The 22998-nt window shown below is 37.4% G+C and overlaps 1 protein-coding gene across 1 annotated transcript in view; it reads right to left on the bottom strand.

Moving 5' to 3' along the window:
- The window catches only part of fbn2a (fibrillin 2a), a 56807-nt gene extending 37391 nt beyond the window's left edge, over positions 1-19416 (bottom strand). Inside the window, exons 1-20 of the mRNA XM_073873771.1 lie at positions 19286-19416; positions 18768-18890; positions 15530-15682; positions 10168-10221; positions 9675-9800; positions 9072-9197; positions 8736-8855; positions 8414-8551; positions 6378-6428; positions 6120-6245; positions 5761-5988; positions 5557-5682; positions 5335-5463; positions 3584-3709; positions 2872-2997; positions 2498-2620; positions 1680-1805; positions 1460-1588; positions 1209-1328; positions 969-1091 (exon numbers count right to left, since the gene is read on the bottom strand). Of these exons, the coding sequence (XP_073729872.1) occupies positions 969-1091; positions 1209-1328; positions 1460-1588; positions 1680-1805; positions 2498-2620; positions 2872-2997; positions 3584-3709; positions 5335-5463; positions 5557-5682; positions 5761-5988; positions 6120-6245; positions 6378-6428; positions 8414-8551; positions 8736-8855; positions 9072-9197; positions 9675-9800; positions 10168-10221; positions 15530-15682; positions 18768-18890; positions 19286-19382 (2470 nt within the window). The 5' untranslated portion in view covers positions 19383-19416. The remainder of the gene's footprint in view (positions 1-968; positions 1092-1208; positions 1329-1459; positions 1589-1679; positions 1806-2497; positions 2621-2871; positions 2998-3583; positions 3710-5334; positions 5464-5556; positions 5683-5760; positions 5989-6119; positions 6246-6377; positions 6429-8413; positions 8552-8735; positions 8856-9071; positions 9198-9674; positions 9801-10167; positions 10222-15529; positions 15683-18767; positions 18891-19285) is intronic.
- Positions 19417-22998: the final 3582 nt, after the last annotated feature.

Genomic DNA, 22998 nt, shown 5'->3' on the forward strand with positions numbered 1-22998 from the left:
ATACAGACAGACACATACAGGTAGGTAGACAGACAGACAGACAGACAGAGACACAGACAGACAGACAGACAGACAGACAGACACATACTCATAGAAAAACAGACACAGACAGACAGACAGATACATACAGACAGACAATCAGACAGACAGATTCACAGACAGACAGACACAGACAGACAATCAGACAGACAGACACATAGACAGAGACAGACACATACACATAGATAAACAGACACAGACAGACAGACAGACAGACAAACAAACAAACAAAGACAGACACAGACAAACAGACTCAGACAGACAGGCAGACAGACATACAGAGACACAGACAGACAGACACATACACACACATACAAACAGACACAGACTGACAAACAAACACAGACAGACGGACAGACATATACACAGACAGACAAACGGACTCAGACATACACAAATACAGACAGACACATACAGGTAGGTAGACAGACAGACAGATACATACAGACAGACAATCAGACAGACAGATTCACAGACAGACAGACACAGACAGACAATCAGACAGACAGACAGACAGACAGATAAATACAGACAGACAGACAGATTCACAGACAGAGACAGACACAGACAGACAATCAGACAGACAGACAGACAGACAGACAGATAAATACAGACAGACAGACAGATTCACAGACAGACAGACAATCAGACAGACAGACAGACAGACAGACAGACAGACAGACAGACAGACAGACACGGACAGACAGACAAATACACAGACAGACAGAGACAGACACATACGCATAGATAAACAGACACAGGCAGACAGCACAAACAGACAGACAGACAATCAGACAGACAGACTCACAGACAGATACACAGACAGATTCACAGACAGACACAGACAAACATACATAGACAGACAGACAGACAGACAGACAGACACAGATTGGCAAACAAACAGACAGACAGACATACGAATGATGGACCTGAGCAGGTGAATCCATCTCCAGTGAAGCCATGTGAACACTGACAGAGGTACGAGCCAATAGTGTTCACACATTCAGCATCTGAACTGCAGACGTGTGATCTCTCCATGCACTCATCTATATCTACACACACACACCATAACAAACATATGACATCATCTCTACCCGGCTATATAATGTATATTATAAAAGCTGCACTCCTTTAAGCCAATAACATGGTTAAAGTAAAATAATACCCACCAGCACATGTGAGCCCATCACCTGACCATCCGTCTATACAGGAACAGTAGTAATGTCCTTCAGTGTTAACACATGAAGCGTGTGTATCACAGTCATGAGCGTTCATCTCACACTCATCAACATCTATATCAGAATATACAGTACATGTGTACATTATAATATTCTGATATACATTAGTCTCAAATCTACTGTTATCATCTGAATGTCTGTCTGATGTGATGTGTTACTGTAATGTTTACTGAATCAGTTCTCATCAGTGCAACCCGAGGTTCCTTTCTTTACCGAGTAACCCATCTCACAATGACAGATGAAAGAGCCCTTGATGTTCTCACACTCCCCAAACATACAGATATTTGTCTTGACTTCACACTCATTCACATCTGCAGGAATCAAACAAACAAAATCGCATTTTGTCAATGCAGTTAAATCTCCATCACATTTCTGAAATGTGTGAGCAGAACTCTTTCATACCGACACACGTCTTCATGTCCAAAGATGCCATAAATCCTTCATAACACAGACAGTGATATTCTCCAGGAACATTAACACACTGACCACCTTCACAGATATCAACATCTTCTTCACATTCATTCACATCTGGAGAAAGAGAGACACGGATTCGGTCTGGGCATTTTTATTGACCATATATTTCAAAACTCACATTCTTCAACAACAGAAAAACCTGAGGACCCGAGCGGGTTCGGGTTTAAAAGTTTCACATGTGCCTCAGACATGGGTGGGGTATAATATTAGCAGCCCCGGGTCTCTGGTCATTTTAAATGAATGTGTTTTGCAGATTGGTCCCTAGAAAACCCAAAATATCTCGTGTGTTTGCATCAAATGCTCCTCTGAGCACTTGGGACATTGTGTGGCTGGCCGAAGGTAGACCTGTCAATCAAAGTTGAATGCAGATTTTAGCGGTAACCTTGGTGTCGTCGTCAGATAACAGATGACAATAAATGGAGCAGCTGGCCGGGGGCCACCGGGGGTTTCTTTTTGTCTGACTGGTGCATGTGGGGCTGCAGACTGAACACACATCAGTGCCGTTTACATTCGGGTCCAGTCGTGTTAAAAAAAACTGACACTGGGTGTGACTCAGGTTTACTTTTCTCACGTTTGTCTGAGGTCGGGTCTTTCAAAAATATTATTTATGTACCTTGGGTTTAGGTAAAAAAGTAATTTGGGTTATTTGGGGTTGGGTACATTTCTTAGGAGGAAATGAATTCACTTTATAGAGAAATACTGGACCGCCACGTTTATTAATAGCACAGCATATGTTTTAAACAAACCTGCACATGTGCGCTGATCTGGGGTCAGTGCGTAACCCTGACTGCAGCTGCAGAGATAACTTCCCTCTGTATTACTGCAGTACAGCTCACATCCTCCGTTCTCTATAGTACACTCATCTATATCTGAAACAACAATACACAAACATACTATAACTTCATGATCATTCAAGTGTTGGTGGAAAAATGGATTAAAGTCCATCAACACAACACTTAAGATCGTGGAGAGACAGAAGCACAAAACAGAGATAAAAGAGAGTTAGGTTACATAAAATGAGCAGATGAAAGAAGGCACTAAATTAAAATGATATTACAAAACAATATTGTAGGTTTGATTAGTAAGGCACGGGATGACTGTGAAGCATCTCTAGTTTTACCTGTGCAATCTTTTCTGTCAGGTGTTGTTTGGTAACCGGAGCTACAGGTACACTGATACGTCCCCATTATATTCACACATCTGCCATTATGACACAGTGTTGGATTGGACTCACACTCATTTACATCTAAAGATAAACAGAAATCAGATTCATCCATTAGTTTCAATCAGATCACCCCTAAAAGTTTTGATGAAGACAAAACAAATGAATGCTGCATGTAAAGCTGATATACACACATTCATTCAATCAAGTTAATATCTATCAACCAAGTAAGTTGATTAAAAGGAGAAATGTTATTTTAAAACCCCTTAACTGACGCTGTCCCTTATCATTGGAAAGGTCTAAGAATGTAGTTTTCAAAAGCTTTTATCAGTAATAATAATGCGGTGACAGTAATTTATGACAGTAGTATGCAGCAAACCGTTAACACCTAGTGGTTGCCGTTGTTGGTAAAACCACTAAAATTGTAACACAAACCTCATTTTTTGTGATAATTTTATGTATAAAATATATACTTTATTGCATTATTTTGTTAATAACAATAAATGTTAACTGTTATATTTTTACCTCCAGACACTTCTGTGAAAACTTTAAAGTGTCGTCTTTAAAACAAAACCAAGATTAGGCTTCTAGACCAAAGTTATATTAATTTGAAGGTGTACATTACCTTTTCACCCCACACCCTGCGCCAGTTAAGGGGTTAAGCTCTTACCTTCACAGACGCTGCCGTCTACAGACAGATGAAGACCAGCTGGACACAAACACTGAAAGCCACCATCAGTGTTTTCACAAACACCTCCACTGCAGAGAGAAGGGTCTCGCTCACATTCATCAATATCTACACAACATCAACACATAAACCATACTGAAGGTTATATCGATAGCCATGAACTGAGGATTCATCTATCTGTGTCCTACTGAAGAACTTATAATGGAGCCATCAGAGCTCATGGTATGAAGATGATATAATATAGTCACACTATACACTACACTAATACACTAATTCATGATGACAACACATTTATCCACAAACAATTGTAGATGAGGTACAACCACACCAGTAACATACCTGTAAGATTGACATCTTAACAATAATGATGTGTGCCTGGCATACCAGCACCAAAACACAACATATGCTGGTCTTGTTGGTATGACCACCAGCTAAACCAGCACCAAACCATCACCATGGGAATGATGCTGGTCTATGCTGGTGGTCACCGGCAAACCAGCAAGAAACACAGCATATGCTAGTCTTGCTGGTATGCAGGTTTTTCCAGCAGGGTGATGTTGGATAATGACTAGCTAAGCTTCACAACCATTCAGCGAAACTATAGGAAGTGTCATCCTATAATAAGGTTTATTATTGTATCCAAGGGTGTCGATTTGGGTAGGCACACTGAATTGTCTCTAGCAATAATTACAACCAAACAGTTGATCTGTATTCATATATAACAACTGATGCCCATCTGTTGCTTGTGCTTTCTTACTTATTTTATTTAAAATGTATTTAATCAGGGATCATTTAAATGAGGTTAAAGCTCTTTTACAATCTCATTCTGTAAAAATAGCACTTGGTAACCCAACAGTTATCTGATTTCGTTCTCTGCAATAAGTCCCGCCTCTGCAACTCACATCGCTAATATGATTGACTTTGCCTTTCTTGAGATCCGCCTCTTTAACCTACACCACTTTATGAATGGTTTTGTCTTTACTTGCTATATGTTTGATGTAGGCTGCATTCACTTGTAAGAAGTGAAATGTTCCCCCAATGTTATTGGTTAGCCAGAAAAGTTTTCTTTATGAAAATACAACGTAATTTAGGTTACTGTAACGTTTCCCTAATGTTATAATGGCATTTTCCTAATGTGTTATTTTTAGGTTATTTAAAAATAACCACCTTGCAATTTCATAAGAATGTTATTTTATGGTTGCAAAATTAAAACCTAAAAAGAAAGTTCCCAGAATGTTATTTTTTGTTTTTTTAAACAAATAGCCAAAAAACGAATGTTAGAGGAATGTTCTGTTTTTGCTGGGCTGTAAGTGAGTAAAAAAGAAAGAAAGCATTCTTATATTCTAATATAACAGTTTTATGCACAAAATATGAGACATGTAGTTTCACATAATGATTCAGGGACAGTGTTTTTCATGGCAAAACTACAATAGTTAGCAATAATTGTTTTATTTGTGCTTTTTTGTGATGGCTGTCGAATAAGTATAATGTGTTATATATTTTTCTGCTGGAGCACATTGAGAGGAAATCTAATGGTTTAGTATTTTACTTACCCATTCAGAATTTTTACTGACATCACAAAAAAAATAGGCCAATTCTATATTTGTTGTTCTTGACACGTGTAACATTAATAAATACACTTTAGATTAAGATAATAACATTATTTACGTCCCCACCGATGTCAAAATCAAAGATATGCCTTTGATTGTATCTGTCTGTGAAGCATGACTTACCTATGCAGTTCTTCATCATCATAAATCCACTCTCATAGCCGGGAAAACATTCACATTGAAAACTGCCTAGTGTATTCACACACGTCCCATGAGCGCACACATCAGGGGAAATAATACACTCATCAATATCTGTGGAAATTCACACAGAAATATTGAAATATATCTTTTTTAAATGATGGAAAATGATTGAGTTGTCTTATCTTTACAGACACACATCATCACCCGTGCAGTTTCGTTCATTCATATCCAGCGCAAACCCACTGTCACAACGACATCGGAAGCTTCCCACGGTATTCCGGCATTTTCCATAAGTACAGATGCTGCTGAACACTTTACACTCATTGATGTCTGACGAAGAGGGAAATAAACTCTTGTTTAGATAAACTTGACCTTATAAAAGACATATTAATGTTTAATTTAATTCACCTTTATAGACAGGTCTGTTGGTGAGCACTTCTCCTTTGTTAGCGAATCCCGGTCCTCTCGGACACAGAGCGCTATACCGGTTTGTGCCGGGCTCTGGACATAACTCACAGTCTTTACCCCAGGCCAAACCCACCGTACAACAACACACATCCATACGAAAACGTCCAGGGACCGGCTGCGTACACGCGTCTTCATCGTATGTCATGTAACAGGACTCTGAACGAATGTCTGAACAAACATCTCACATCAGCACCGTATGTACTCATTTATCAACGTTGTATTAAAAAACAATGTGTAATAATATTAAGAACAGATGCAACATCAGCCAGTACAGATGTGAAGATAAAAGAGTTACTCACCCACACAGAGACGTCTCGTAACATCTAACACCAAACCATCAGAACACTGACACTCAAAAGATCCTCTGGTGTTTATACAATAACCATCACGACACACACCGGGAAACACTTCACACTCATTCACATCTCAACACACACACATACAGACAAATATAAGAGCTGGCTAAAGAAAATGACATTACTCACAATAAACAAAAGCTGACATGAATACAAAACAGAATGGAGTGATAATGAACTCATGGATGTACTGTCTGTTACCTTCACATATAGAGCCTTTTGGTCGAGCAAATCCTTTTTCACATACAGGATCTGTGTAGAGAAACATCACTGTGATCATGTGGGTTTTGGCAAAGCAGCTGTACGGCAAGCCTACAAGCTTACAATCAAATTGTGTGTTAACAGTTAACAGTTTTAACAGTAAAAACATGTATTTTATTAGGTATGTGAGTGGCATATCTTGAGTTTCAGTGTTTGGTCATTGGGTTGGTTTTAGCCTAGTTTTAATTGATCATTGGTTTTGTTACACAAACAGATGGTATGGGGACCATGGCAGCTTTGAATGGCCAATTACCGCCCAAGAGGTCATATGACTGACACGTAAAGAACCAATTAAATTTCATTTTGTGTAGTGTCATGTTTAGGGGCTTGGAGATGTCGCCACCATAAGGGACCGATGTGCAATCATCATTAACAAACAAATACAAAGTTTATAAAGTTTAGCAAATCTGGCCCATAGTGTAAATAGAGTAGAATATATGGTATTATTGTAAATTTTATTGTCTTTATAAATAGATTATAATCTAATAAAATTGTATACAAATTTGTTTTTGACTATTGAACATTAGATATCATATTAACAGATATATTCAACTAGACAAGCCTTTCCATCTTACAAGGAAATGGCCCATAAAAAATTATATAATACACTGCAAAAAATGATTTTCAAGAAAATATTTTCTTAGAATTTTTGTCTTGTTTTCAGTAAAAATATCAAAAGATTCTTAAATTAAGATGCTTTTTCTTGATGAGCAAAACAACACAAGAAAATAAGTCTAGTTTTTAGACCAAACATATCAAATTTAAAGGGATACTTCACCGATTTAGCATTCAGCTTTGTATCTGTAGAAACCCGGCAGTATTACTGAATGAGCATGTTTCCCTCCATCATTTCCCCCTGAGAGGAGAGATATCTGCATTTTGGTTCTGCAAAAAAGTCCTCCGATGATGCAAAAATCGTCATATTACATCATCGGAGGACTTTTTTGCAGAACCAAAATGCAGATATCTCTCCTCTCAGGGGGAAATGATGGAGGGAAACATGCTCATTCAGTAATACTGCTGGGTTTCTACAGATACAAAGCTGAATGCTAAATCGGTGAAGTATCCCTTTAAGTGATTTTGTGCATAAAACAATACTAAGATTTTTTTTTCTTGAAAATCATTTTTTGCAGTGTAGTAGTTTGACATTACACTGCAAAATTGACTTTCTTACTTAGTATTTTGTGTAGTTTTTAGTAAAAATATAAAAAAAATCTTAAATTAACTCTTTCCCATGCCAGCGTTTAAAAAAAAGTTGCCTGCCAGCGCCAGCTGCTTTTTTCTTGAAATAAGTTTACTTTTATCATAAACATTCCTAGGTCATTTTGCTCATCAAGAAAATACTTCTTAATTAAAGAATTTTTTGATATTTTTACTGAAAACAAGACAAAAATACTAAGCAAGAAAGTCATTTTTGCAGTGTAGTTTGAAAAAAGTAAAACATGCGCTGCAGGCACAAGGAGTTATGGCAATGAATCACAGCGTCTCGTTCCCTATCACCTGTAATAGATTTTACATTGGTAACCGAGACCAATTCTTTTCAAGGCAACTCAACGCTGCATGACATAAGAGTTTTGTATGTTCTGTTGGGGAAACTGTCATGAATGGATCAGGATATTTTCAGGATGAGACAACCAAACTATAGTACCTCATAAAGGTATGTGGCATTACACTATTTGGTTGAATCATTTGTAAATATAATGTCATATATTTTATTAAAATACATATTTATATTAAATATTTGTAATATTACACTGTACCTGTCAAAATTATTTGCAGCATCGTGTGTTACTGTGTGTTATTAGTTTTGAGCGGTTGTTAGCTTAATATAACATACCTTGGAATGTCGTGACTGGCCAATCAGAATCAAGCATTTTAGAGAGCCGTGTAATAAATGTATATTAGTATAGTAAAGTAGAATTGGTGTTGAAACTCTTGTAGGTGTAATAATAAGCAGCAATGTTTATTTGTCATACCGGTTTGGCATGGTTCACATGGACTACCCCAAGCCGATCCCAGTGTAGCACAACATTCAGATCTCAGCGTGTCTGCATTAACATTGACTTCACAATGACCGTCCTGGAGAGTTAACCAGCAAGAGCCCTTCATAGTGTCTGTGAAATACCCAGACAAACAGCAATGGTTTTTATAGCATAAAGTGTAAAACATCAAATGTATTGTGTAAAAAACATTGTGTAGTCAACATGCAGGCATGACCAGAAAATTACAAAAGAAAAACATTATAAGTAATAGATTTAAATTGATGTTAACGTAGCGAAACATGAAAGGAGTGTTTACCAACACATATGAGTCCAGTTGAGTCCAGTTTACTTCCCAGTGAGCACTGACAGGTGAAAGATCCGGCACTGTTCTTACAAACGGCATTAACACATGGAGACCTCACACACTCATTCACATCTTAACACAAAACAAGCACAGAGTTCATAATGAAACTGTACATCAAGCTTTGTTGTTATATAGACCAAACATTTCATTGTCTACCACTGCATCTGATATTAACAGACATCTGATTAGACATTTCTTTCCCCTTCAGTACTGACAACACAAACAGCATGTTTTCAGTCTTAGTGAACATGAGATAGAGTCTGTGTGTTGTATGATGTCATATCTCACCCTCACACGTCTCTGTATCACGTCTGAAGGTATATCCAGAGGGACAAGAGCAGCTATAACTGCCAGGAACATTTCGGCAAAGACCGTTATCACACAGACGACTGTTCACAACACATTCATCAATATCTGTTAACAGAGACAATACACATCAAACATCACTTGTGACCAGAAGACTACAGCAAACTGAACTGGGTACAAATGCATTGCTTAGTCATCTGCCAAAACTCATCTTTTCCAAATATACTTGACAAACTGACACTGACTGTAGACAAACTATTCTAAAATAAATAAATAAATATCTCTTTCTCTCAACAGGTATTGTTTCATAATTGTGAAAACTTGTAACTTGGTATAAACACGTTTTGTATTATTGCCTCCTTATGACAAATCGCTTGATTGTTTCCTTATGTTTGTAAATCGCTTTGGATAAAAATGTCTGCTAAATGCCTAAATGTAAATGTATATTACAGGAATCATTATGTCATCATTTTTTATTAAAAAAATAATTTCTGAATTTCTTTATACTTCACAACAAAATGCAGGTAATTTAATAAATATGTTAAAGTGATTTTAAATGATGAATTCTTTGAAATATCTACTAACCCAGACAGCTCTTTCCGTTCTGATCGCTTTCATATCCGATGTTGCAAACACAACGAAAGCTTCCTCTGAGATTTTCACACAGTCCATTAGAGCAGACATCAGGATCCAGAATACACTCATTAATGTCTGTTTCACAAACACATATCATAACTCTTCAAATATTCAACATTTAAGAGGTGAATTACATGTACAGTATTGTAAAAAATAAACCGGCAGCTCTTGTACACATCTGTGTTTAGTCATTCTGAATCCTCATTACATTTCAAGTCTTTAATAGGTAATGACACAGTCATTGATCACTTTATTACCTACACCTCACTGTTCAAATAAACATACCATTAAAATTATAGACTGAAAATTTCTTTGTCAGTGGGCAAACGTACACAATTGGCAAAGGATCAAATCATTTCACGAGTAGCAATGCTGCTTTGTGAAATATACAGTTAAATAAAATAAATCATGCTGTGATTAGTATTGTTTGTGAAGCACACACCTGTTCCATCAGCAGAAAATCCAACACCAGCCGCACACAATGCCTGAAACTCAGCTGGAACACCAAAAGAAAAAAAATAAACATTTCGTTAACACACTGAAAATTATTACTTGCCATGCGACTCTGCGTTTGGTCAAGTTGCAAATTTGTTGAGAATTTTTTTATGATGAGTTGCAAGTACTTGCGGCAAAATTCTTGTTTGGATGAGTTGAGAGTGATTTTGGTTATTTTAGTATAAGTTGCAAGTAGTTGCGGCGGGTGTCTGCGTTAGGTTGAGTTATGTGTAGTTTGCACAACGTTTCTTTGTTTGATTGAGTTTCAAGTAGTTTTGACTTTATTCTACATTTGGTTGAGTTGCAAGTATTTGTGGGGCATTTCTTTGTTTGGTATAGTTTTATGTAGTTGTGACTTGATTCTACATTTGGTTGATTTGCAAGTATTTGTGGGGCATTTCTTTGTTTGGATGAGTTGCAAGTATTTGTGGGGCATTTCTTTGTTTGGATAAGTTTTAAGTAGTTGTGACTTGATTCTACATTTGGTTACGTTGCAAGTATTTGTGGGGCATTTCTTTGTTTGGTATAGTTTTAAGTAGTTGTGACTTGATTCTACATTTGGTTGAGTTGCAAGTATTTGTGGGGCATTTCTTTGTTTGGCTAAGTTTTAAGTAGTTGTGACTTGATTCTACATTTGGTTGAGTTGCAAGTATTTGTGGGGCATTTCTTTGTTTGGCTAAGTTTTAAGTAGTTGTGACTTGATTCTACATTTGGTTGAGTTGCAAGTATTTGTGGGGCATTTCTTTGTTTGGCTAAGTTTTAAGTAGTTGTGACTTGATTCTACATTTGGTTGAGTTGCAAGTATTTGTGGGGCATTTCTTTGTTTGGTTAAGTTTCAAGTAGTTGTGACTTGATTCTACATTTGGTTGAGTTGCAAGTATTTGTGGGGCATTTCTTTGTTTGGTTAAGTTTTAAGTAGTTGTGACTTGATTCTACATTTGGTTGAGTTGCAAGTATTTGTGGGGCATTTCTTTGTTTGGTTAAGTTTTAAGTAGTTGTGACTTGATTCTACATTTGGTTGAGTTGCAAGTATTTGTGGGGCATTTCTTTGTTTGGATAAGTTTTAAGTAGTTAAGTAGTAATGCAGGACTGTTAATAATCATTTATCAAGTGACAATGTATCAGCTAAAATGCTGAAAATGCGACTGCTAAAATTAACTGTTAAAGCACAAAATAAATCTACTAAGAATCTGTGAATTTGAGTATAATGTGGGTTTATTATCAGTAATGAACTAATCAAGGTAATCATTCAAACACACACTTTACATGTTTAACATCACATGAAGCACATTAATGAATGCTTTTATCTCACAGTGACAGCGGGTGTGCTGAACAGGCAAATATGAACATCACAAAAATCAAATAACAAAATACTATTGCGCAAGAAGGCAAGTTAATGCAGACTCTATTGTCATTAGATTTTACCTCAGACAGACAATGTCTTGTTACAGTTTTACTTTTGTTAGGGAGATTGATCTCACGCTCCTACATTACACTGTAGTGTTTAACTTCAGCAGTGATGCGCAGACCTATAAGCGTAAGACATCAAAGTATCGCAAGAGAGTACTTCAGTATTTTGCACTCTTGCAGAACTTTACATAGATTAGCTGCACAGTGCTGCATAACCTGCATTAGGGCAAATACCATGACTAGTAGTAGAAAGTTCATTTTGACAGATCAAAAATGAAAATAAATCAAGCATGTGTTCCCTCACAACAGACAACATACAGTCCAACAGTTCGAAGTTGCCTTAAACATACTGGCATTCTCTGGGTGCTTTTGTAAACTTCATCAAGGGAAGCAACATGACCACAGAATATACTGGATTATCTGAACTCTTATCATGTCCATGCAAAGCCAGCTCAATGCGCTACAAAACTTTACACAGTCTATCACACAGACCAGGGACATACACAGACACAGACAAAAATACAGCAACTTAATAAAATGATTACAAAAAAAGGTCTTCTACTTCAAAATAAAATATTTTACTTCCATTTAATGGTTGTCTCTCCTTCCTCCCTTACAGCGGCAACCTTCTGGGGGCCATGTCCCTCTGTGTAGATGTTAATTACTTCACTGTGGTTTACAGGAATGTCTTTCTCAATAGCCAGGAAAAGGAGATCAGAAAGCCTATCTTCGGTGGATAGGCTTCTGAGTATGACTTTAACCAGTTTGAGCTTGGAAAATGACCTCTCCACTGTTGCTATTGATACTGGAATTGTTGCATAAGTTCTTATCATTTCCACCAGTGTTGAAAAGATATCCTGTCCACTGTTGTCTCAGTGTTTTTAACATCTCCTTTATGGTGGATGTGTTTGGGAAAGATGCATGCAAAACCCTGAGTTCTGTTTTCAACTTCTAATCCTCTCCTTCCTAGAATTCACACAGTGTGTGAATGGCCTCAAGAGAGCCAGGACCCACTGCATCTTTGCCCATCCAGTTGTTGGTCTTTGTCAAACTGTGGAGTGTGTTCAGTATTTTACTGGACTGTGTCTCACCTTCTCTCCCAAGTCTTCTTTGTAGTTCCTGAGAAAGAACGTCTAAGAATGAATATTACACCTTTACTCTGTAGTAGTCTTCTACTGACTGGAAGGAGTGGTTCTGTGGCTGCACCAGTACTTTGGCTGTACTTTGCAGGCACCCTCCTCTGCCTTTGCTGTCCTGGGGGCTCTTTGGGAATGCTGATCCCAGCGGCTTCTGCCTTATTTGTGGCACTCTTAAACAGTTTTCCAAACTGTTCTTCTGTTATGAGATTGGACATGGTTTCCTTCACTCCATCAACAACAGACTGTGGACAGATCAATATCACAGTTCTGTAGAGCATCAGAGGCAAGAGCAGTGACTTCAAAGACAGGAGTGGCAATCTCAAGGCAGAGCAAAAGTTTATGGCTTTAAGGTACATCCTGGCACCACCAGCAGCAATATCTGGAGGCTCCTGCTCTGTAATGTCAGTGAGGACCTTGACCACAGAGCTCATCACTTTAAGGAGGGCCTTCAGGGCTTTTCTCTGCATGCCCAACGTGTGTCAGAGAGTAAATATATTTGTTTGACAGGGAAGCTGTGCACAAACAAAAACAGGAATATATTTTATTTAAAAAAAATAAAAAGCACCCCCCCAAAAAAGGGCACTTTCTCTCCAGGAATAAAAAGGGCAGTGCCCGGTTACATGAAAGTCCTTAAGCTAAGAAATACCTTAAATATAAGGTTAAGGGGACCCTTAATAAAAAATGGGTTGCAAGAAAAACCCTTATGTGAACCTTAAGCCTGTCAATAAGTATTTACACTTAAAAGCTAAAACATTACCTTAAGTTCTGCTATGCGTTGCTACAAAGTCCTTAAGTCCTATTTTCCCTTAAAAACTTAAGGGACTATAAACGGTCCCTTAACGTCACACGCGATGGCTGATTTTATGGTTATTTAAGAAAGTGAAGTACCAACGCGTATTTCTAACGATCTAAATAATCCCTAGAGAAAAGTGATGCGCATTTTTTAGGAGAATTGCGGTTTGATCGTCCGTCTATCTAAAGTGCTTTAAGTTCAAATTACTTTGAGGTTTTATACATGCTGCACTTTACAGTCTGTTATTTGCGATGTTTCATTGTACACAAATCCGCCGTCTATTGAGCTGCGTGCGTTGATTTGTTTATGCTGTGAGATTTTGTAACTATAGCAACAGCTTCTACGCTGCCGTGTTTTGGCAGAGACTAACGTAAAATACTTAGTATAAACACTTAGGTAAGGGTGACAGTTAAGACCTTTGTTGCAACGCTCTTAAATAAATCCCTTACCTCAGGGATTTTTTTCTCCCTCAGGGAAACCCTCACTTAAGGAGTTTCATCCAACCGGGCACAGGTGCTCAAGCCCCCTTTGATGTCTATGTGTGCACGTGCCTGACACAGACTTTAAAACAACAAACAGGGAAAACAATAAAATGCATGACTTTCATCGCATCCAGCTACCCAACTCCGTTTGCCATAAGTGCTGGAAAAGCCTACAGTTTAAGCTCGACCGCGATCACTTTCTGCTGCTCAATTGGTCCAAGCTTCTTAATCCTTTATTTATTCTTCAACTGAACGCCTTGTATGACAGTCTGCAACGTGGTTATGAGACTCTGAGAGCGGTGCAATCACATAAGTTTAAAAAACATGAAAAACAATTTTGTTCGCTTAAAACATAAGTGGGAGGGTTTGGTGTGCAAAGTGCTGCGCCCTAATACGGATCTGAAACCAGCCAATTAGAGCTCAGCCTAAAGTCACATGCTTTTGACAAGTTTACTGACCTACATACAATCTCATTTGGGTGACACACACCCACAACAAAATGGTTGAGTTGCAAGTATTTGCAGTCCATTTCTTTGATTGGATGAGTTGCGAGTGTTTGTGGTGCACTTCTACATTAGTTTGAGTTGTGAGTAGTTGCAGTGCATTTCTTTGTTTGGTTGAGTTGCAGTGTGTTACTGCATTAAGTTCAGTTGCAAGTTTTGTGGTGTGTTTCTGGGTTTGGACACTGATTGACAGAACGAGAGCAAGAACACATCATAGGCCAGATTTATTAAACTGGGCAAATTAGTGAGAGCAATTCCAAAAAGCGCAAATGGGAGTGATAATACTGCAAGTTATTTACTCAAAAGGTGCAAATTTAATAACGCAGGCACAACAGCTGATTTCCACAATGACCAACGTAATCTACTAAGAGAAGCTCAAAATTAGTTCAGGGTGCAATAAGCAGAGCTGATCTTAAGTTCAGCACCACGGACATTGCAGATGAAAATTTGAGGTGTAAAATCCCAGCTTATGAAGCCATAGTACACTAAAAAGACAAAAAATGAAGGTTTACAAGTTTTGAAAAGTGACGTCTCCTCCTTTGACTAAAAAAAAAAACATGGCTTGGCAAACAATATTTTTTTAAATAATATGTTCTTCTGGCAATACAAATAAACTCTTAGGTGTGGAACAAGTTCTCTGCCTTGAATTGTTTTGCCAAGCCTCATCCTATCAGCTACAATTGCAGCCATTTCAGGCGCAAAATGGTTTAAGACATGCTTTTTTCAGCTTAGTTTTTAATGCCGCAAATACCAGTAATATCACACACTCCTAGGGAACTCCTAGAAATGCATATGCAATAAGGTCAGTCGCAAAAATAAGTATACCACACCTTTTCAGCGCTAATTATCCACTGCGCGTCTTTAGTAAATACAGACAGTCAATATTTAACACCAAAATAGCGGTGTGTGCACTGGCGCAAGCTGATAGTAAATCTGGCCTCATGTGTTAATTAAAATAGTAAAGTATAACTGTACAGTGCACCTGAGTTTCTGGCAGGGCAGGGACGGCACGGCTCACCGAAGGCATATTCAGTGCTGGCACAGCAACACTGGGATTTAGTAACAGCTCGCTGCAAGGGTCGAAAACACAAACCTCTTTTAATAGCTCCATAACAGCTGCTGCGCACGTGTGTGTCTGCAAAAGAAATATATGAGGAACAAAATTAATACAATACTACTGCTTCATAAATACTATAGTAAAAAATACCGTATGTGCACAGAAGAAAATAGTTTTATTAATTAAAAGACAATCCACAGCATAATTGAAAGTACATACAAGAGAACACACACATGACAAACCGTGTCAAAACAGAGTCAAAGTCCATCCAAAAGAGAAATATAACTAATGAAACTAATGTGAGGAGCAATGAAATACAGACTTATGTATATAAAAGACAAAACATGAGTGTATTCTGTTACAATTATAATTGAAATAGTTTGAGACCAGATAAAAATAGATTCATAAAACAAAAGTCAATTATTGAGGAGATGACATTTTGTTGTTTTTAATTTTATATTTAGACCATTCATTAAGAAAAAATATCCAAAAGTTTTGCCAGTCATTTGCATATCTAAATGGCCCTTACATGCAGACAATAAGCTTGCATGCTTCATCTACACTCTAAAAAAAGAATCCGTAAAAAAACGGATAATGTCCTGGCAGAAAATTACCGGTACCTTTTCCGTTATGTTTACAGACATTTCCATTTATTCAAAAACTGAACATTTTGTAGATTTATAGAACACTGTCTTTTTATTTACAGAACATTGTCCGTAACCTTTAGGGACACTTCAATCTGCCTATGAAACGCAACAATGGTGACAATCAACAACAAAGCTTCATGCCGCAATGCATGCTGGTTACCAGGATTGTAGAAAACTCTTTCTTAACATTTACTCTCACCATTGTTGAGATTTGTATCCAAAGTGTTGATGTCTCTGAAGCAAGAACCACAGCTGACACATTTGCAGCAATCTTAGTTAATAGTGTGTTTTTAGATCATCATAGAGTGTCACTCTTATACACTTCAGTTCTTTATTCTTATTTTATCATTTCATATTTAAATGTTAGGCAGCATAACATAAAAACAACTAAGCTTATATGACATCATAGACAATTCTCCTTCCTCAAGCAAAAACACTGTTGCAATGCTAAAAGAGAAGAGTCAGTTCTGTGAAGGTTAAGGGAAAAAAGCCTAACTAAAGGAAACACTAATCACCATAGTGGTGACTTCAAATGAATCTAAAAGAAACACAAACTTTAGATTTATTGTGATAAATGTTGTGGTAAATATCCATTTGACTTACACGTCACGTCAGAAAGAAGATTTGTCTACTATGTGGATGCTGGAATAGTTGAACACTTGTACCTTGTTCTGTCAGCATTTGTTTAGAAGTTAAACATCATCCATGTTAGAAAATAACTCTGCAAGCAAGTTGTAATTTTAGGTTTCAAACAGAGATGGTGATAGAGAGGCAAAAATGAAAGATTGCAGCAGGAGTTATTGCACCCATAATGCAACATGTTTTCAAAAAAACACCTGTAAAAAATAAATACGGAAATTTCCTTCATATTTACACAGTACTTGGTCCGTTTTTGTATGGATTTTTTTTAGAGTGTACTATTAAATTACCCCATAGACCGTTTTTTTTACATGTTTATGTGGCGTTTTAATATGCTTTAAGACAGTGGTTCTTAACGTTATTCATGAAGGCCCACTGCTCTGCACATTTTGTATGTCTCCCTTATTTAAAACACCTGATTCAAATCATCAGCTCATTAGTAGAGATCTCCATGAGCTGAACTGGGGTGCGTTTCTCAAAAGTATCGTTAGACAACTACTGTCGTAAGTTTTGCCGTTACTGACAAAGTTCAACAATTTGGTGTTTCCCGAAACTGTAGTTCAAACGAACATTCGCAAGCTGCATCGCAAACTTGTGTGGTTTGAAAGACAGCTCTTTACCTGTCGTTACAAGCATCGTTCCTTGTTATTATAATATGTAAAAAATAAGCAAAAAACATGAGGTACATTCTATATCCATCATTCTAAATATATAAAAAGTCTTTAGGTTTGTTAACAGAATTAAAGCGCTGCATTTGAAAACTGTGCATGTGCGCAGCCCTACGAGCTTTAAGACCCTGGGGAATTCCTGGGAGAAGTGACGTAAGAGGGAACTTGCGCATAAATTGAATATCTTGGAAAAAATCAACAGATAACAAAATCACGATAACAAAATCAGTCTTCCGATGCAATATATGTTATTTGCAGCAATAATCTGACATTAAATCGATTTGCGCATATTAATTAGTTTTTCGTCTCCCACGTGACATCATCAACTATGTTGTTAAACCAACATGGTTCAAATGACGAATGTGCGACAAATTACTATGCTTTCAGGAAACAGTCTTGACAAGGTGTTTATTTTCTTCAACTATGCATCGTACTATGTTGGTTCAGCAGTCGTTACGTCGTTGTTCGGGAAATGCACCCCAGATTGGCTGCATCTGAAACCGCCTACTTCCATACTATATGGTAGGCGGAAAGGAGTAGGCGAGGAAAGTAGTGTGTCCGAATTCATAGTATTCCAAAAACAGTAGACAAAAAGTACCCGGATGACATACTACTTCCGGCAAGATCCCGAAGTGTTTATCCGATGGATCCCGTGACCCCCGGGAGAGGAGTTATCCAACGAAAAAAGAGAGACGTTGATTTATTAAAAAGTGGTAACGCGGCTCTATTTAAATGCAAATACATATATATTAAACAGCTGTCCATTGTGGTTAAATTGTGCTAGTTTAACATTTAAGCTGTTTTAAAGAATGTTGCAATGGCTCATGTAGGTTGTCTACAAACCGGAAGGTTGGTGATTCAATCCCCGGCTCCACCTGACCAAGTGTCGAGGTATATAACCCTGCTGAAAAAAACAGCATCAAACAGCATGGACCAGTATGGGAATTATGCTGATCTATGCTGGTTTGATGCTGGTTTAGCTGGTGGTCACCAGCATACCAGCACCAAAACACAACATATGCTGGTCTTTGCTTGTATGACCACCATAGGATGCTGGTACTTATGCTGGTTTAGCTGGTGTTCACTAGCAAACCAGCACCAAAACACAACATATGCTGGTCTTGCTGGTAGCTATGCTGTTTTTTTCAGCAGGGAAGTCTATATGTGTACAGATTCATTGTGGACATGAGTGTATAAGCTACATTTTACCTACACAGGTGCGTCCATCTAGTCCTACAGTAAGACCTGCAGAACAATCACACCTGAAAGAGCCTTCAGTGTTCACACAGCGTCCGTTTATACACACACCTGGAGTCTGACACTCATCCATATCTGTGAGATACACATGTACAGTAACATAACACACTTTATTTACCATCAAATCACATGAGAACATTTGTAATATTCCTAATTCCTCATATTCCTTATTGACTAACCCTAACCCTAACACTAGTACACTAAATTACATACTTCTATTACAAATCAAATCAAAGTCTGAAAGAGACAAAGGAAACAGTGACATCTGAGGACAAAAATGTTTGAGTTTCACTATGATGAGCACAGGTGTTTCTCATCAGCATAAACATTTACAGATCTGTGGGCCAAGAGAGCAGCAAGCACAGGAGGAGAAGGTCAGCATGGGTTTGTTTTAAACATTACGGGATGTTAAACATAACTCTAATGTGACATTATAGACAAACTGATCACATGAACATTGCACTACTCACCTGTACAGTATTGTCCACTAGGATTTAGGGTAAATCCAGGTTTACACAAACACTTAAAGCTGCCATCTTCATTGATGCACATCCCATTGAGACACATGTTTGTGCTGGCACATTCATCATGATCTACAAAAGAGGTGTTGGTATAATGTAGTCATCAATCATTGATATATTTTTTTAATTTTATATTTTTATTAGATGCTGCCTTAAAGGGATAGTTCGGCCAAAGATGATGTTGAACCCATGATTTGCTCGCCCCCGGGCTGTCCGAGTTGCATGTGTCCATCGTTTTTCAGACGGACACATTTTCGGATATTTTGGAAAATGTTTTGGATCTTTCTGTTCATTGGATGTGATGTTGCGGGGTCCAGCAATAGTCCACGACCTTCAAGTCCAAAACAGTGCGTCCATCCTTCACAAATTAAATCCAAACGGCTCCAGGATGATAAACAAAGGTCTTCTGGGGGTGATCCGCGCGGTGTTGTTGTGGAAATGTCCATATTTAAAATGTTATTAACATTATAAACTACCTTCCGGTAGCGCCGCCATTTTGGAGTGATGCGCATTCAGGATGAGAGCTTACGCAGCGTACAGAGGTTTCTCTGCTGCTGCTCTGTGCCTCCGCCCTCCGAATTTGTCATACGTCACTAAGAAAAGTGCGTACACTACGCTAATACTCTCTCCTGAGTCTAAGATGGTGGCGCTACCGGAAGGTAGTTTATAACGTTTGCTGGACTATTGCTGGACCCCGTTACATTACATTTAATTAACAGAAAGATCTAAAATATTTTCTAAAATATCCGAAAATGTGTTTGTCTGAAAAACGATGGACATATGCAACTCGGACAGCTTGGGGGTGAGTAAATCATGGGTTTAATATCGTTTTTGGCCGAACTATCCCTTTAATATATCTGCACATACTGGATATTCTGTCATAATAGTCATTATAGCAGTTTTGATTAATGGTGGCTGTTGAATTTTAACTCATTCCCCGCCATTGATGAGTTATCTCGTTAATTAAAGGGGACATTCCATGAAAATCAGACTTTTTCCATGTTTAAGTGCTATAATCGGGTCCCCAGTGCTTCTACCAACCCAGAAAACATGAAAAATAGCAACCCTGTAACTTTGTTTTGGTAAGGCTCTCTCTGCAAGCATGTGAATAAATAGGTCATGCGGATTTCGCTCCCCACATGACGTAGGTAGGGGATCTTATTATAATGATACCACCCCTTTAACTGCGCTATCCAACCATGATGCTGCCTCGAGTGCAAGTGACCGAGAGAAAGTATGACTGACAGCATGACGCGTTTGTATTCCCTCAAACACAAACAGGAGCCTACAATCTACAAGCGAGTGAGCGAATGAACGAGAGAGAGAGAGAGAGACACAACGGTTCGCTCTCAAGTATGTTGTTTAATATGTTTCTCTGAAGTTTATATGAATGAACATGAGGATTAATGCACTGCACAAGACAGAGTAAGAGAACAACGCGTATTCACTATCATACACAATAAGCATAAATATTGTTTAATGTTTCTCTGAAGTTTCAAATGAATACGAGGAGTTACAGGATGGAGAGTGAGAGACTGACAGAAACGCGAATGTGTTCAATATGTGTACACAATAAACTTAAACATGTCATTTGATCTGTTTCTCTAAAGTTTAAGCATTAAACTTGTTGTTTATTACAGATCATTTAAATGTGCTTGTGTGGTTTGGTCAAAAAATAAACTGAGTGTTTGTGGACGTGTATTTTATTTGTAACATGCTGAAAATCATTGTGCCTGTTTAAAACACTGGCAGCATGAGACCTAAAAGTCTTTATTTTTATTCCACAATGTTCCCCATCTGCTGATAAACATGTATTTAGTATGCATAAAACAGATGATTAATCTTCCTCGATGCTCTGTCATGTCTACAGCGCGAGCGCTTGAGATTCCGCCCACCTGAGCAGCTCATTTGGATTTAAAGGGATACACACAAAAACGGTGCATTTTTGCTCAGCCCCATAAAGTGCCTATTTTAACATGGCACAATAAATTACCTATATGGTATTTTGAGCTAAAACTTCACATATGTACTTTATTTAATATCTTAAAAACATCTTGTGGAATGTCCCCTTTAAGAGAAAACATTTGCATGAAAAAACTTGTTCCTGATGAATTCTTATGGTTTATTAGATAACCGTTCTGAATCTGATCTCTAACAAAATTCCTTCAAAAAAAGCAATTATTTAAGCTTTTTGCTAAAAATTTAGTTTTTTTGAAAAAAATACCCATATTTAAGAGTATAAGCAGAAAAAAATTATAGACCGTTTCAACAGTAACAACATAAACAAGCGGCTGTCGCGGTCCGCACGTAACTTCTGGTAAACTCTGCTAAGAATAAATAACAACAAAGTACTTTAAACGTAGTTTATTTATATAACAAGAAAAAAAACAGCACATAGATTACCTAGAAAACCAAAACATTTGTTATTTTCGACGAGGCATTTGTTCAAGAGATCAGTTTAGCAACTAGTCAGACCATTAAAAAAAAAACGAAACCGGAAGTAAGATTCAGATGTGGCAACATTTCGATAATGGCCTTCGATTATGAAAAACGAAACGTTGCCCAACAGTGTGCAGATATTCTGTTTAAAATTTTAAACACCATTTTTATAAAAGTTAACTTTTTCCAACTTTTACAAAACAAATTTCCCTATAATGACCATCACTCAAATGCACCTGTGGATGTACTTACAAAATAACCCCACACAACTTGTTTTGAGCAGGACTTCTTTTAGTCCCTTTTGTAATACCATTGTAAAAAAATAAAGCTGCAAAATCATAGTGAGCTTGTAATAAGGCAACATTTTTAAGGTTTGCGGATTCAAGAAAACTGCCTGTCTTGCTAAAAATGTCATTTGATTACAAATGTTTCAGTGAGCTGACACTGACATACTTTTTCATGTCAATCTACTATCTACAATAAATCTTAAATACATTACTTCTCATTTGGGTGTAATAATTAAATGACCGACTTGTACCTCTAATTTAGAACAATTTTAACTCAGCTGCCAAGCCAAATAATTTAGCTTCAGCTTTCCCCAAATGTAAAGAAGGCTTGTTTTGACTAAACCATTCGAAGACCTCTTCAATCTATCTGCTTAACACATTTTCAATGTGTTTTCCCCTCTTGAGAAACAATTATTGCTGAAGTTTTTTTGAACAAGTCATTTTTAAATCATTAATATGTAAAAGAATGGACCTAAAACACTCCCCTGTGGAACTCATACACATAAAATAGGCAAACAATCTGAAAATTCACCATATAAATACACCATTTGACACCTAGGAAGTGATCCATCCACAGGCCTTATGACTATCAGTATTAATTTCTATAGCATTGGCAAGTTACAACTGTACAGCATGTTGGAAAACCATGAACTCATCTAGATAAACACTTGAATTGTCTGAAGGGTCAAAATCAAGGGGTTGGGGGGTCTGTCCAAATCAACTTTCCTAGTCCACTTGACTATATATCCGCTATATATATATATATATATATATATATATATATATATATATATATTATTTGTAGTATAAATACTACAGCGCAATGTATAATAGGAGTTATTTACCGTAGAGAGATTGAGCACTGATAGAATTGCGAATGCTCGGGACAAAAAGTTAATGTCAAGGCCTAAATGTAAGTAATGTAATGAGAATCAG

Source organism: Misgurnus anguillicaudatus, chromosome 12 (assembly GCF_027580225.2).
Source record: "Misgurnus anguillicaudatus chromosome 12, ASM2758022v2, whole genome shotgun sequence".
Lineage (NCBI taxonomy): Eukaryota > Metazoa > Chordata > Actinopteri > Cypriniformes > Cobitidae > Misgurnus > Misgurnus anguillicaudatus.